Genomic DNA, 13,897 nt, shown 5'->3' on the forward strand with positions numbered 1-13,897 from the left:
CTGCACTGCCCATGCCACAGGCATGGGCAGTGCAGGGGCCCCCTAACAGGGCCCCATAATGATTTTCAGTGTCTGCCTAACAGACACTGAAAATCGCGACGGGTGCCACTGCACCCGTCGCACACTAGCAACTCCGCCGGCTCCATTCGGAGCCGGCTTCATCGTTGCTGGGGCTTTCCCGCTGGGCGGGCGGGCGGCCTTTTGGCGGTCGCCCGCCCGCCCAGCGGGAAAGTCAGAATGACCGCCGCGGTCATTTGACCGCGGTGCGGTCTTCTGGCGGTCTCCGCCCAGCGGGCAGCGCCCGCCGCCCGCCGGGGTCGGAATGACCCCCTTAGTATTGATTGCTTTATTTGATGGCTAGCTTTTGCCTCTTGTGCTTCTCCCTACCCTGAATTAAACATATTTTTACTATCCTTTTGATTGATTGACTTGTGTCATTTCACAGTTCACATTTGAGAAACCACTTTTTAAATTTTCATTAAACATCCGTAAGAGTGTATGCTTAATTTTACTAAACTATATGGATTGTTACGAATATCACATAACCTTTACAGCAGTGGTCTCAGGATTAAGGGCCAGATGTAGGAAAATCCTGCATTGCGACTCGCAAATTGCGAGTCGCAATGCAGGATGGTGTCCCTGACACCATCTGCAAGTCGCAAGGGGGTCGCAAAGGCCCACATCATTAATATTAATGAGGTGGGTCGCAATTTGCGACCCCCTTGCGCTCGCATCACTCACAGGGATGGTGGCCTGCTGGAGACAGCAGACCACCATGTCTGTGACTGCTTTTAAATAAAGCAGTTTTTTTTTGTAATGGAGCCCGTTTTCCTTAAAGGAAATCGAGATGCATTACAAAATGAAAAAATGAAACGGGTTAGTTTCATTTTTCCAGAGCAGGCAGTGGTCCATAGAACCACTGCCTGCTCTGAAAAAATGTTTTCACTGTGTGACACTGGTGGTAACTGCGATTGCTTTGCGACCGCGTTCGCGGTCACAAAGGAATCCTGCATCGCGCTGCGAGTCACAAATAGGAAGGGGAACACCCCTTCCTATTTGCGACTCGCAGTCCCGTTTTGCGAGTCGGTAACCAGGTTACCAACTCGCAAAATGGGAATAGGGCATCACGATGTGGGTTTTGCGCATCGCAAATAGCGATTTTCACTGTTTGCAACATGTAAAACCGTTTCTACATCTGGCCCTAAGTAGCATTGCATCCCTCAAGTTACATGTTCAGGCATACATTATTTCACGTATTAGAACTAAACCAACAAAGCAACAATAGTTGATTAGCTGCACCAGTGGGTTTAAGCTAAGGTCTTACATCATCCTAAACTGTATACAAAAAGCATCGTCACATAGCATCTTGCATAGTCATTCCTAATGCTCAGATGGGATAAGGACCTGAAAGAGATCATGAGCACATTGTATAATACAGAAAAAAAACTTACCTTATAACTCCCCACCCCTCCCGTGGTCTGCCTGTGTAGTGGTCAGCATGTAGAGTCTATTTAGTAGATCTGGTGGCCATGTGTATATCCCATAAGCTTGCTAATCAGAGTGTCTCCTGATGGATGCACTCCTTATGTGTCCCATCTCAGAGTCCCCAATCAACCAGGCATCTCTTTCATCAGAGTCAGGAGGATCCATTGCCTCTTGCAAGTCAGACAACATGGCCGACCATGCACGCAGGTCATCCTCTAAGAGGTCATCTCTGCGAACATGGCACATCCGCACTTCTTCTGCACTTGCCTATTCAACCATATCGCTCGCCCATGCAGCATGGGTGGGAGGTGTCGGCCGTAGCCATGCAATGGCTGTACGTCTTTTTGCTAGGACTAGCCCATGGAGGATGAATTTCCTACTCAGTTGTTTCATAGCAGGTGAAGGAAGCAGCCCCAGTAAGATTGGTCGAATCTCTAGTTCTACTTCCCATTCAGAGGCCTCATTAATACTATCCAGCACCTCTCTCCAGTAAGAGGATAAGGAGGAACAAGACCACACCATGTGTAGGAAGTCCGCCGCCAGCATTCCACACCGGGGGACCGATCACATGTAGCATTTGCGGGTTAAGATATGTCTGGTGTACAAAGTTATATTGCATGAGTTTAAAGCAGGCTTTGGAACTGACCCTCCGCAGTCCTTTGTGGACCTTCAACTAGTCTTTATGCGAAAGTGGTTCTCCGATAATGGTCTCCTATTTATTCTGCAAAGATAACACAGTGAGGAAGTATATCATTTTGGTGATAGCGATCTTAACCATCAGGATAATGGTAGTTCCCAAGGGAGCTGACCTTCCGGAGTTCCCAGGGAAAACCCATGTTAGGGAGATCCTTAGATAGGGTCTTTACCAGTCTACCCAGCTGGAACAGTTTGGATTTATTTAGGCTGATTTTAAACCCAAGATCTCTCCGAACTCCTGCATGATGCTTAGTAGGACAGGAGCTGAACAAGTTGTTGCTGCAAGTATAAAAGAACATCGTCCACATAGAGGGAGACCACATGAGTGGTCTCCCCTAGTATAATGTCCCAGGGGCCCAATGCTTACCTCAGGTTCTACGCTAAGGGCTCCATGGCTATGGCAAACAAGAGTGGTGAGAGGGGGCAACCCTGTTGTGTGCCCTTGTTTAGTCGCAGAGGGTCAGATAGCACCCTCCCAGACCTCACCTGGGCGTATGGATCTGAGTAAATCAGCCAGATCCAGCAGATGAATCAGGGACCTAGACTCATTTTTTAGAGTACTTGCCATAGGTAGTCCCAATTTAGGGATTTTAAGCCTTGCTTGATGTCTAGGAACACCAAGACATATTCATCTGCTGTGGGGCGTGATAGCCATGTTCCAACCTTCTCAAGTTATGTAGAGTATTCCATCATGGGATAAACCCTGACTGGTCTAGGTGGATCAGAGTGGGCATCTGCAGGACGAGACATGCCAGCGGGGCTCCACTGAAGATTTTCATGTCCATGTTTAGTATCGGTATCAGCCTATAGGCCGATGGAAATGTGATGTCCTGGTTTCTGAATCATGACTAGCACTGCTTCTTGTAGGGAGGAAGGCAGCATGTCACACCACAATGCCTCATTATAGACCTCAAGCGGCATCTCAGCTAGGAGATCTGTATGTTTGTGATAAAATCCTGTGGCCAGCCCACCACTGCTCAGGGTTTTTTCCGTTTTTGGCGTTTTATCGACACCATGATCTCTTTTTTATACAGCGGGGCGTCTAGCACGTCTCTGGAATCTCAGTCCAAGTGAGGAAGCAGTATATTTATCAGGAATTCCGATATAGCCTCCGGTAGTGAAGGTGATCATTCAACATATACTTCACCCAGATGGGTTTAGAACACCTTATTAATCACCCTCTGAGTGTGTACCAGGGTTTCATTATCAGCACAGAGTGACAACACTATAGGATCGGAGGTATCTCTTCGGGCTAGTCTTGCCAACAATGATCCTGTTTTACCTCCCTCCGTATGGAAGCCATGGTCTATAAGCTGTGTATTGGTGTTTCTCCAATAGGTCGGTGTGCACCGTCCACCATGCTCTCAGTACTCGGGGGTCAAAGGGGAGTGCTGATTCTAATCGAGCCAGCTTTTTTTCATGAACCTTGATGTCCCGCTCCAATTGACGTTGACCCCTTGGGACGTGGAGGATGGTATTCATGGCTTCCCAATGGAGGGCTCTGCAGGCGGCTGCGCCGCGCTTATCGGTGAACTAGTGGGAGTCTCGAACCGTCTGTGCAAATGGGGTGTCCGCTAGGGCTTCCGCCCTGAGCCACCACAAGGGTATGGCTGGGTGATCTGGCTCTCCACCCAAGCTTAGCAAGAGTGGGTAGTGGTCAGAGAGGTACCTAGGTAAATATGTGACATTGGTCATTCCCGCTGCTAGTCTAGAGGACACAAAGCAGTAATCTAGGTGGCTAGAAGTAAATGTCGCTTCAGTGTAGCAAGAAAACAGATTCACAGTAGTGTGTGTCTCACACCAGATGTCATGGAGACTCAGGCCATCTATCACATCTTGTAGTGTTGCGGTGAGCCGAGGTTTTGTGCTAAGGCGAGGGGGTTCCCAGTCAAGTTCCCCATGCAGGACACAATTACAATCTCCCAGAAGTACCACTTCTGCAGCAATGAAGGATGCGGCCTTTGTCAGGACATTGGAGAAAAGGTCTGGGCAGTCGTTATTGGGAGCGTAAACATTGATAAAACACAATACCTGCCCACCTAAGGTCTTATCGAGTATGACATCACCATTCCAGGTCTACTAAGCGGGTTACATGTTTAAACGGTACACCTAGGGCCACCCAGATAAGCATCCCTCGTGCATAGCCAGAGTATGAAGTGGCAAAGATCTGCCCCTCCAGCAATTGCGCAGGCTGGGGATGCAGTCCTCCCAGATATGTGTCTCCTAAAGGAATGCAATGGCAATCTTATAATGCTTCAAATAGGCAAACACTCATCTACATTTCCCGAACTGGACCAGTCCCCCGAAATTCCAGGTAATCAATTTATGTGTAGCAGCAGTCATGCTCTGTTCAGTGAGCCAAGCTCCACTCAGTCAACAATCGTCCATCTCTAAGCCACCAGCACGTATACTCCAGCAATCCTTTACAGTAATCGCAGACATACCAAGGCGGTACCAAATTCCTCAACAATCTTACAACAGAACACCAAAGAAGTTCCCCTAACTACCCCCATCCCATGGGCTGAGTGTCCCACCCACCCGGTCTAAACCTAAACAAGATGGGAGTTAACAAATCCCGCCTCATAATCCAATGTCAATAAGGTGAAAGAAACAATAAAAACCAGCACTCCCACACAATGAGCTGTTATAACTTTTACTCCGCAAGCCGCAAGAGGCTAGGTCATCAGGGAAGGTGGAAGGTGCAAGGCCAAAGCACTCAAGCCCCTCTCCTGTGCCACTAGTGTCTAAGAAGCGGCGTCTCAGTTGGTGTCTATATAAAGTGCAACGGGTGAGACATCTGGTCCCGCACAGCAGGCCAAGATGAGTCCATCTGGGATGAGTTTTGAGTGGGTCTGCTTACCTTTGAGTCTAACCAGACATTGGTGTCATCTGAAGAGAAGAAAAAGAGTGTTTCCCCTTATATTAGATCCTCAGTTTCACTGGGAACATGAGGCTGCATTTCAGTTTGAGGCCATGCAATTGATTTTTAACAGGTTTAAAGGTTTTTCTCTTCTCCCTGTACCCATTGGGTATAATCAGGGTAGATGGATATAGAATGGCCCTCAAACATTAGCGGGCCTCTTATATGGGCGTTCTGGAGGATTGTGTCTCTATTGCCAAAATTGAACAGATGGGCTTTAATCACCTGAGGCAGTTCCCTAGGTCTTGTTCGTGGGGCAAGTGTCCTAAACTCCCTTTCATTAGGGAAAAACCTGGACAGCCCTTTGGGAAGAAGTGTTATTGTTATCCAGTCTTCAAAGAATAGCTCAGCAGAATCTCCCTCTGCCCACTCCTGGAACCCCAAGAAACGTAGATTGTTCCAGTGGGACTGTCCCTCAGAGTCTTCCATGGGATTATCTAGACGTGTTGTCTGCTTTTGTAGGTGGGCTAAGGTGTCCCTGAGGGTACTGACTTCTTGCTGTTAGGTGCTTACTGTTCGGTAGTAGTCACTCGTTCCTTACCTTTACATAGGTCAGCCTTCAGCAAGTTGACATCGATGGATACAGAGTCAATATTATGTGCCAACTCTTCATGGGATGTTTGAATAGCCCCTCAGAGAGGGGCCCTCCTCCGGTTGTATCCCTACACTGGGTGGCCTAGTTCCATCACACTTCTGATGTTCCGCAGAGGGTGGCTGCCTGTAGCTTGATATTTTACTTGTCTGGGGTGGTTTGACATTCTGATCCTTCCCATGTTGGAATGCTCTGTCACTGTGATTCAGAGGCCTGGGGGATCCCAGTCTAGGGGGGTTCGGTGACTTCGTCAGTATATTCTGTAGTGGGATGGTTGGCTCCACTGCTGTGGTGAGTTTTCCTCACAGACTGACAGGCCTTTACCCCGCAGCAGCTCTCAGCCCTAGGACATTTCTAGGGGCCATCTTGCAATTTCTAGGCCTACGGTGAGCATTCCCCTCAGTCTTAACGGGCTGTCCAGTAGCATGGATCAGTGACCCAAAGGGACTGGCCTCACAGAGCAGGGGTGCCTTTGTTGTCCTACTGTAGCTCCCTAGGTGTCCACTGGACCACCAACTGCAGTTCAAAGGTTCCCAGGGGTAGGTCACACAAGCCTCGCCCGAGAGGGACACTGTCACAACAGGACAACAGGCCGTCTGTTTACTTCTAGTACAACGCCACTCTGGTGGGCCAGGATATGGGATCTGTCCAGCCGGCTGTGGTCGCTCGGCTCCTCAGATGCTCTGTATTTGTGCTTGTCAGGGGTATACCCCAAGACCCGTGGATCCTCCTCCCTGGTTCCGGGCATCAACAGCTTCTCTCCCTGTGGGCACATGTTAAGGCCCCTGGTAGACCTACTAGGCCGCCTCTGCTGGCACTATGTGGATGGTCTGGCCCATGAAGGGGCCAATGTCCAGTATGGCACCCGTAGATCCTCTGCCTCCCACGCTCACTTATTACATCACACGGGCCCAGATGTTTATTCATGTCCTGTAGTGGTACCCTCCGGGGTCCCCCCGAGACCCGGGGTCTTCCTTCCTTGGGTCTGGGCACCAGCAGCCCCACTCCCACTGGGTTCACCCGGAAGCCCCCAGTGGACTAATTGGGCCTTCGCTCTGCGGTCTCTGTGTCTCTATGGGAGTGTCCCCAGGTCTAGCATGATAGCTTTGAGGGCCCCGCACCCTGGGGGGGCCTCTATGCTTTGTTGCTGCACCGCCTCCATGGGGCGATTCTTTTATGTGACAGGACAGGGGTTCAGCCTGGCATCCACGAGGCCCCCACATCCCAGGGGGGTGGTTCCCGCTCCCACCTACCACAGATATGGGCCCAGGTATCTCCTGTTTAATACTGCGGTGCTTCGGGCCCGTTACCTCTCATGGCAGCCCAGTGTCAGCCTGCACCGGGCCGCCACCTTTCCACAGCCTCCATCATCAGCAGCTCTGGTAGGGTGGGGTGAGGACGCTCAGGAGGCCGCGGGCCTTCCTCAGGAGCCACACTCCTCCTGGAGCAGATTTGCAGGTCCCGGCTCCTCATTCTAAGGGATCTCTGGTAAATGGGGTTGATCATCATTAAGGTGGTGCACACATGCCAATGATGCATGCATGCACCAGTAGGATGACGCACCACAAAGTATCAACCTATCATTGTGCTTTTATTTTTTTAGGTCTCACCTGTCAGACAGCGCAGGCTGTCCAGTTATGAAAGACCTATTGGGCGTTACGGTGGGCTTATAGCCCACTCTCATTACTTACCATTGGTTGGATTTATTTTCATTCTCATTTGTTAGCTTCTTTTTCGATAGCTTGGCTTACTATTGTTATGTTTGTCCCTCCTCTGTATGATCTTTTTGATTAGCTGACTTGTATCCTTCAACTTCTCACTATTAGGAAACTACCTTTTTTCTTTTTCATTCAGCATTCCATGAGAGTGCATTTGTTTTGTAGCTGTTTCCCTTGTGTGTGACTTCCACACTGAAATACCCTCAGCCCATGTTGTGTCGCTTCCCAGACCTCCCTAGTTTGTTTTTAAACACACAGCAAGAGGGATATTTCTGCTGGTGTATGGCTGAAGAGCAGACTTTAAGGACTTTTTTTGTTTTTTCTCTTATATTACACATTTTGCATGAAAACACAACCTTTTGCACACAAACGTTTTTGAAGCACTAGGGGAAGGGTCCTCTGCTGCACTCAGCTGATGCCTGAGACAAAAGGTGTACTTAGCATGACACGTCTCCTGGAGGCCCAAAGATCTTCTCCAGGAGACCCAAAAATGGCAGAAGCTTGTGGAAATTAAATTAGACTTTAGCAAGCTGGCACTCTCTTATTCTTTTTAAATTCTGTTTGGAGTTATCTGATTGAAAAATATTAGAAAATAAACCATGCCATTTAGAAAGATTAAAAACATTAAATTCAGTCTACAGTTCTGAGATACTAAAAGATATGTTTGCTTATTTTCCTGTGTTCTGAAATGTTTTTATCTTTCACCTTTTTAAAAGACAAACATTGAAAACGCAAACAGCTCGGCACTCAAATTATGTAGGTGAGACTATTGGCTTTGCAAATCGTTTTTTTTCTGATGCTGCAGACTATAGGCAAAAAACATTGGCAAGGCAATAGGTCAATAAAGTGAGTCCTATTGGCTTTGCCAGTGATTGTTTTAGCTTTTACCCACACCCATATGTCATTCTACATGATTAGCTGAGGCAATAGCTAATCATTCTCAGCAACCAATCCATGGAAAATTCACCTAGTCATTTTTTAAAAAGTTTATAGTTAACATACCTTCACCATGAAACACAGAACATAAATGATAAATTTAACAGCCCAGGCATATTAACTGCATTTAACCCAATTATCTACAGAAAACCACAAAACCTGCCCTTCTTTCCGCTGCTTGGAACATGCGAAGTTCAAACCTTGCTAATAAGTTTAAATGTCTCTCAGTATGTACATTTCAGAGTACTGCATATTTTACCAATAGTACATCTGTCATACACAATGAGGTTTCACCTCTTCAATCGCATGTTAAGTAGTCACAACATTAGGTAAGGTTGGCTATTTCTGCCTTTCTGTCAATCCCAGGTACACAGCATTAATTTACGCTTAGTACATGTTATACAAGCACAATGATTTTGCACCTACAAGTATAGTGCCAGCTTGCGCCATTCCTGAGCACCAGCTGGGCACCAAATTAATGGAATGGCGCAAGCTGAGCGTCAACTAAAATGACGCTAGCCGGGAGGGGGTGGCGGTAGGGAAGGAGGAGGTTGTGACCCCAAAAATGACGCCAGCCTGGTTAGGGGCAAAAAAATGCCTCTAACCAGACCAGCTCAATTTCCTCACGCACAACTGCCAAAAACATGACTCCTGTCTTAGGAAAGACAGGAGTAATGACCACCACCCCAGTGGCTAGCACAGGGACAAGTGTCCCCTGGGCATGGCTATTGCACCCTGTGCCATGCAGGCAGCCCAAAGTTAGGGCTCCCGATGACACTTAAAAAAACATACTTTACCTTTATTGGGATGGGGTCCCCCATCCTCTGGTATCCCTCTGGTGTGGGTTGGGGTGTTCCTGGGGCTTGGCGTGGGCACTTGTGGAACTACTCCATGGTGTCTGACCATGGAAATGGGTCCACAGGTCCCCTAACACCTGGTCTGACCCAGGCGTTAAATAATGGTGCTAAGCAAGCCTGGCACCATTATTTAGCCCCTCCTCCCATCTGTGCGTCATTTTAGCACTGGGGAGAAATGTGGTCCCCATAGCACCATTTTTTGGATGGGAACACCACCCTTGCATCTCATTGACGCAAGGTAGGTTCACTCATCCCAAAAATTGTGCAAACTCCTATATTTTGACGTTAGACGTGTCTAATGTCAAACGATAAGCATGGAGTTAGGTTGTGCCGAATTTGTGTAAAGAAATTATGCAAATTCGGAGCAAAAAGAGTATAAATATGGGCCCAAATGTGCAGAATGTTGGGTTACTTTGCCTTTTTAGATATTTACAGCATCTTCTTTAATCATTTCTTGTGCTTGCTTGATGTGCACAAACTCTGCATCACACATCTGATGTCATCAATGGTGCCATCGATGATGACATCTGAGATGTCATCACTAATGTTGTGTGTGAGATCCTGAGCAGTGAATAGCAGGAAAATGTGTACCTTTCATTAGCAAATTATTTCCAACCATCCACCTTTGGATTTTGTTCCAGGTGATCTATTAGGATTCTACGAGTCCAAGGTCATTGAAGAATGTTATGTAAGCACATAAGATTGTATCTCATCTACTGACTCCGAAAAGATGTTAAATAAGCATGGTAGATGTTAGGGTATGTGACACAGGACCAGGTGGGTGATACTGCAGTAACTTCAAAACTGAATGGCAGCTTTCTAGAGACAGAAGGGCTGAGTTGAACATGCTTTATGTACTGTGATAGAAAGACTTCAAACCAGAGAATTATATTTTGGCAGAATCAGCCATGCTGCATAATTTCTCAAGGTGACAGTCATGTTCTATAGTATCAAAGACCACAAACAGATCTGAAATTCACTAGCAAGCTAAGCATGCAGGACCAAAGATTCTCCAGACCCAGCTCCTACTCTGCGTTCACATAGATCACCAATGACTCCATTGAGTTAGGACTCAGTAAGGTAGCTAGCTTGTCCACCTCTGTTATAATGTCTTCAGTACAGCTAGGACTCAGGCACGAAAGACCAACTATCTCGTCTTCTAAGAAGGGGAGTATGATTTCTTCTTTCTCTAAAGCTGTCAATGCTGTCAATCACACACAGAGTCAAAACATGTCCTGGAGAGAATGGTTCACTGAGGCAACAAATATGCTAACACTGGGCTGTGCTTCAAAGAGTTTTTAGTCTTTTCGCAAAGAACATATGGGGAATGGTGCATACGAAAAGAATACTAGGAAAATAAGATTACTCATTACTACTCATTTCATCTCAGCAAATTTGTTACCTAAAATATTTCAATATTTTGGGGTTAAACTTTATATAGTCATCCTTTCAACTATTTTAATTTACTTTATGTTTTCAAAAATACTCAAATGTTATGCATTCTTTGTTATTTTAATTTAACTTTCCTTATGCAAACTTTTCATACAGGGCCCTATTTCTCGACTCCCTGCTGACGCAGCTAGTGATTTTACACTGAGGGGGATCACAGAAGCACTAGAGCCATCATGTCTCTGAGCACTGCTTTCAAGGCTGTCAACAACACTCCAGGCATCATCATTTGGAGAATTGAGGTATGCAAAGCCTTTACATGTTTCTAACCTACAACAAACTAGATAAGGGGTCTCCAACCTTTTCTGTAACAAGAGCTACTTATGTTCAAGGAAAATCACTCCGAACTACTAATATTAATAATGTTTAATAGTGAGATCATCAGACAAATTAAATCAGCGGCTACTCCATGCAAGATTACCAGCAGTAGTCGCTTGAGTGCATCAGTTAGGGTTGTCAGCAGTAAAAAAAGAGGCTTTATCAGTTTTGAATGCTTTACATAGCTAATGTGCGACAACCATAGCTGCAATGCCCCTGGCACCAAGGTACTATTAATAATATGTCTCTCCAGGGGAAACGTCCTTAGCCATGTGTTGTAAACAACGCACACGTTTACCACACAAGTGTAACCATGCTGCCTTTTTCTGTGCCTTAACCACACATGGGCCAAACTATGCATATGTGTGGTTAAGGCACAGAAAAAGGCAGAGAGCAGGATCGGACGCGGTGAGGTAAATGGGGTTGGGGGTATTTTTATGGGGTGGGGTGGATTAAGGGCTTCGGGTGGGTGGATGGTGTGTCAGACTATTTTTTTAAAGGAGTGTAAGTGTGGGGGTTTGGGGAAGTTTCGTTTTTAGGGCTTACAGTGGGTAGGGGGACTAAGTAGTATTTTTTAGGGGCAGGTCGTTTTTTTTTAGGGCTTAGGGTGGGGGCATGGTAGTTTATTTTTTAGGGGCGAGGGTGGGGAGTCGGGATAGTTTTATCTTTTGGGGCTGAGGGTGGGTCGGCGTAGTTTAACTATTAGGGGTGGGGGTTGTTTTTAGGGCTCAGGGTGGGTGGGGGTGTTGGAGTAGTTTAAGTTTTTAGGGGCAGGGTTTGGGGAGTGGGTCAGTGTTTTTTTAGGGTGTGTGGCGGGGTCAAGGTAGTTTAGCTATTAGGAGTGGGGTTAGTTTTGGGCCTCACGGTGGGTGGGGGGTGTCGGGATAGTTTAGTTTGTAGGGGCGGGTGGTAGTATTTTTTAGGACTTAGGGTGGTTGGGGTAGTTTAACTATTGGGATGGGTAAGTTTTAGGGCTCAGGGTGGGTGAGGGGGTTGGGGTAGTTTCATTTTTAGGGGCGGGTCGGGGTAGTTTTCTTTTAGGGCTTAGGGTCGGTGGGGGATTGGGGTAGTTTAGTTATTAGCGGTGGGAGAAGGTTTTATGGCTCAGGGGTAGTAGGGGTGTCAGGGTAGTTTCATTTTTAGGGGTGGGTGGGGGGGTCGGGTAGTTTTTTTTTGTAGGGCTTGGTGTGGCTGGGGGGGATCGGGGAAGTTTAGCTATTAGGGGTAGGTGTAGTTTTGGGCCTCAGGGCTGGTGGGGGGTGTCGAGTAGTTTTGTTCTTTAGGGGTGGGGGTGTTGAGGTAGTTTTCTTAGGGCTTTGGGGTAGTTAAGCTTTAGGAGTGGGGGTAGTTTTGGGCCTCAGGGCAGGTTGGGGGTGTTGTATGATAGAACCACAATGCCATTTCTACATATGCCTTTAATAAGCATGTTTTACAATGAAATTCGTTGTAAAGGCATGCATGGTAAAGGTATGCGTGGAAATGACCCGGTCATGGTCCGACCGCGTTGTTAAGGCATGCGTTTTTCCTGCATAAGTGGTTCTGCCATACAACCTAGTGTTACATGATTTATCACTCAGTCATCACCTTTAGATATATTATGAAAATTAAACAATTTTTCTCCAAACATCAGTTTCTGAGTTCTGAAAATACACACTTTTTCATCATGAATAAAGATTTTTCTATTTTGGCATAAATGTATCAATTCAAATAAACTAAAGTTTATCATTTATTAGGCTGGTCTGCACAAAGGAGAGCTACTTACAGGTTGCTGAAGAGCTACCAGTACCTCATGAGCTACTCGTTGGAGAAGCCTGAACTAGATCATATGTTGTGTTAATGTCTTCAATCCCAAGAATTACCATCTAGGCATAATCAAATATATTTCATCCTACTGTTCAGTTCCATATTTGCTAGACTATAGGCGCGATGCTTTTAGAAAAGGGGCCGTAAACAACCCAATACAAAAGTTTAAAATCTTTAGCTAGAAATAAATTCAGTGTGAAGCAAAGAATGAAAAAACGTTGTCTGAAATCCAATCACATCTGTGCTAAAAGAGCTTAGTTAGAAAAAAATGAGTCACATTTAGATAGAAATGTCAATTATGAATTTTCTTTCCAAAAAGTATGAATAAAATCTTATAACAACTTTCCAGAAAATTTTAAAAGCATAATTTACGCAATTTTACTCAAGCCATAGCTTTGACTTTAGCCATTACCATCACTTGCCATTACTTCAACTGGCTACATTTTCTATTTGAACTCCAGTTCGATGAAATTTGTGGGTTGAAGCAAGTTGTAATGGTAAAATGTAGTGATGATAGCGTTCTGTTTCCTGAAATTATTTGGGTCATGCCCAGCAGATATCCAAACTCCCTAAAGGAAACAGGGAGAAAAGGAAAACTGGCAGGTTTCTTTCAACCCTCCATTCACTTCAAATGCTTAATATGTCCCGGCACAACTGTTGCATGCTCAAGTATAGATCTCTTCATGTAGCTACTTCTTAGCATAAGCCTTATGCCTAGGTGTAGCCAATGGAGGATATAATATTGAATCCCTTGTGCAATTTCACAATATGCAGGTATTGTTTCAAAAGCTGGACGCTGTTTGCAGGAAACTCAAATCCCCACAGTACCCTGCTGTTAATTTGTTCGATGCCAGAGAGAAGGGGCGAAAAACCAATGCTATATCGTGCACCGAGGTCTCCTGCTCCATAGGGCGCTGTTTGCAGGGGACTCGAAGCCACACAATGGCCTGCTGTTGATTTGCTCAAGGTCAGAGAGGAGGAACCAGTACCTTTGCACTCTATACTGCACAGAGGTCTCCCTCTGTGCAGGACTCTGTTTGCAAGGGACTCAATGCCCCACTTGGCCTCCTGTTGATTTGCTCAAGGCCAGAGAGGACGAACCAGTACCTCTGCACTAAATAGA

At 46.2% G+C, this 13,897-nt stretch overlaps 1 protein-coding gene across 1 annotated transcript in view; it reads left to right on the plus strand.

Moving 5' to 3' along the window:
- Positions 1 to 13,897, plus strand: part of AVIL (advillin) — a 186,220-nt gene that overhangs the window by 17,691 nt on the left and 154,632 nt on the right. The window contains exon 2 of the mRNA XM_069230920.1: positions 10,753 to 10,895. Within this exon, the coding sequence (XP_069087021.1) occupies positions 10,830 to 10,895 (66 nt within the window). The 5' untranslated portion in view covers positions 10,753 to 10,829. The remainder of the gene's footprint in view (positions 1 to 10,752; positions 10,896 to 13,897) is intronic.

The sequence above is a fragment of the Pleurodeles waltl genome, chromosome 4_2 (assembly GCF_031143425.1).
Source record: "Pleurodeles waltl isolate 20211129_DDA chromosome 4_2, aPleWal1.hap1.20221129, whole genome shotgun sequence".
NCBI classification, from domain to species: domain Eukaryota; kingdom Metazoa; phylum Chordata; class Amphibia; order Caudata; family Salamandridae; genus Pleurodeles; species Pleurodeles waltl.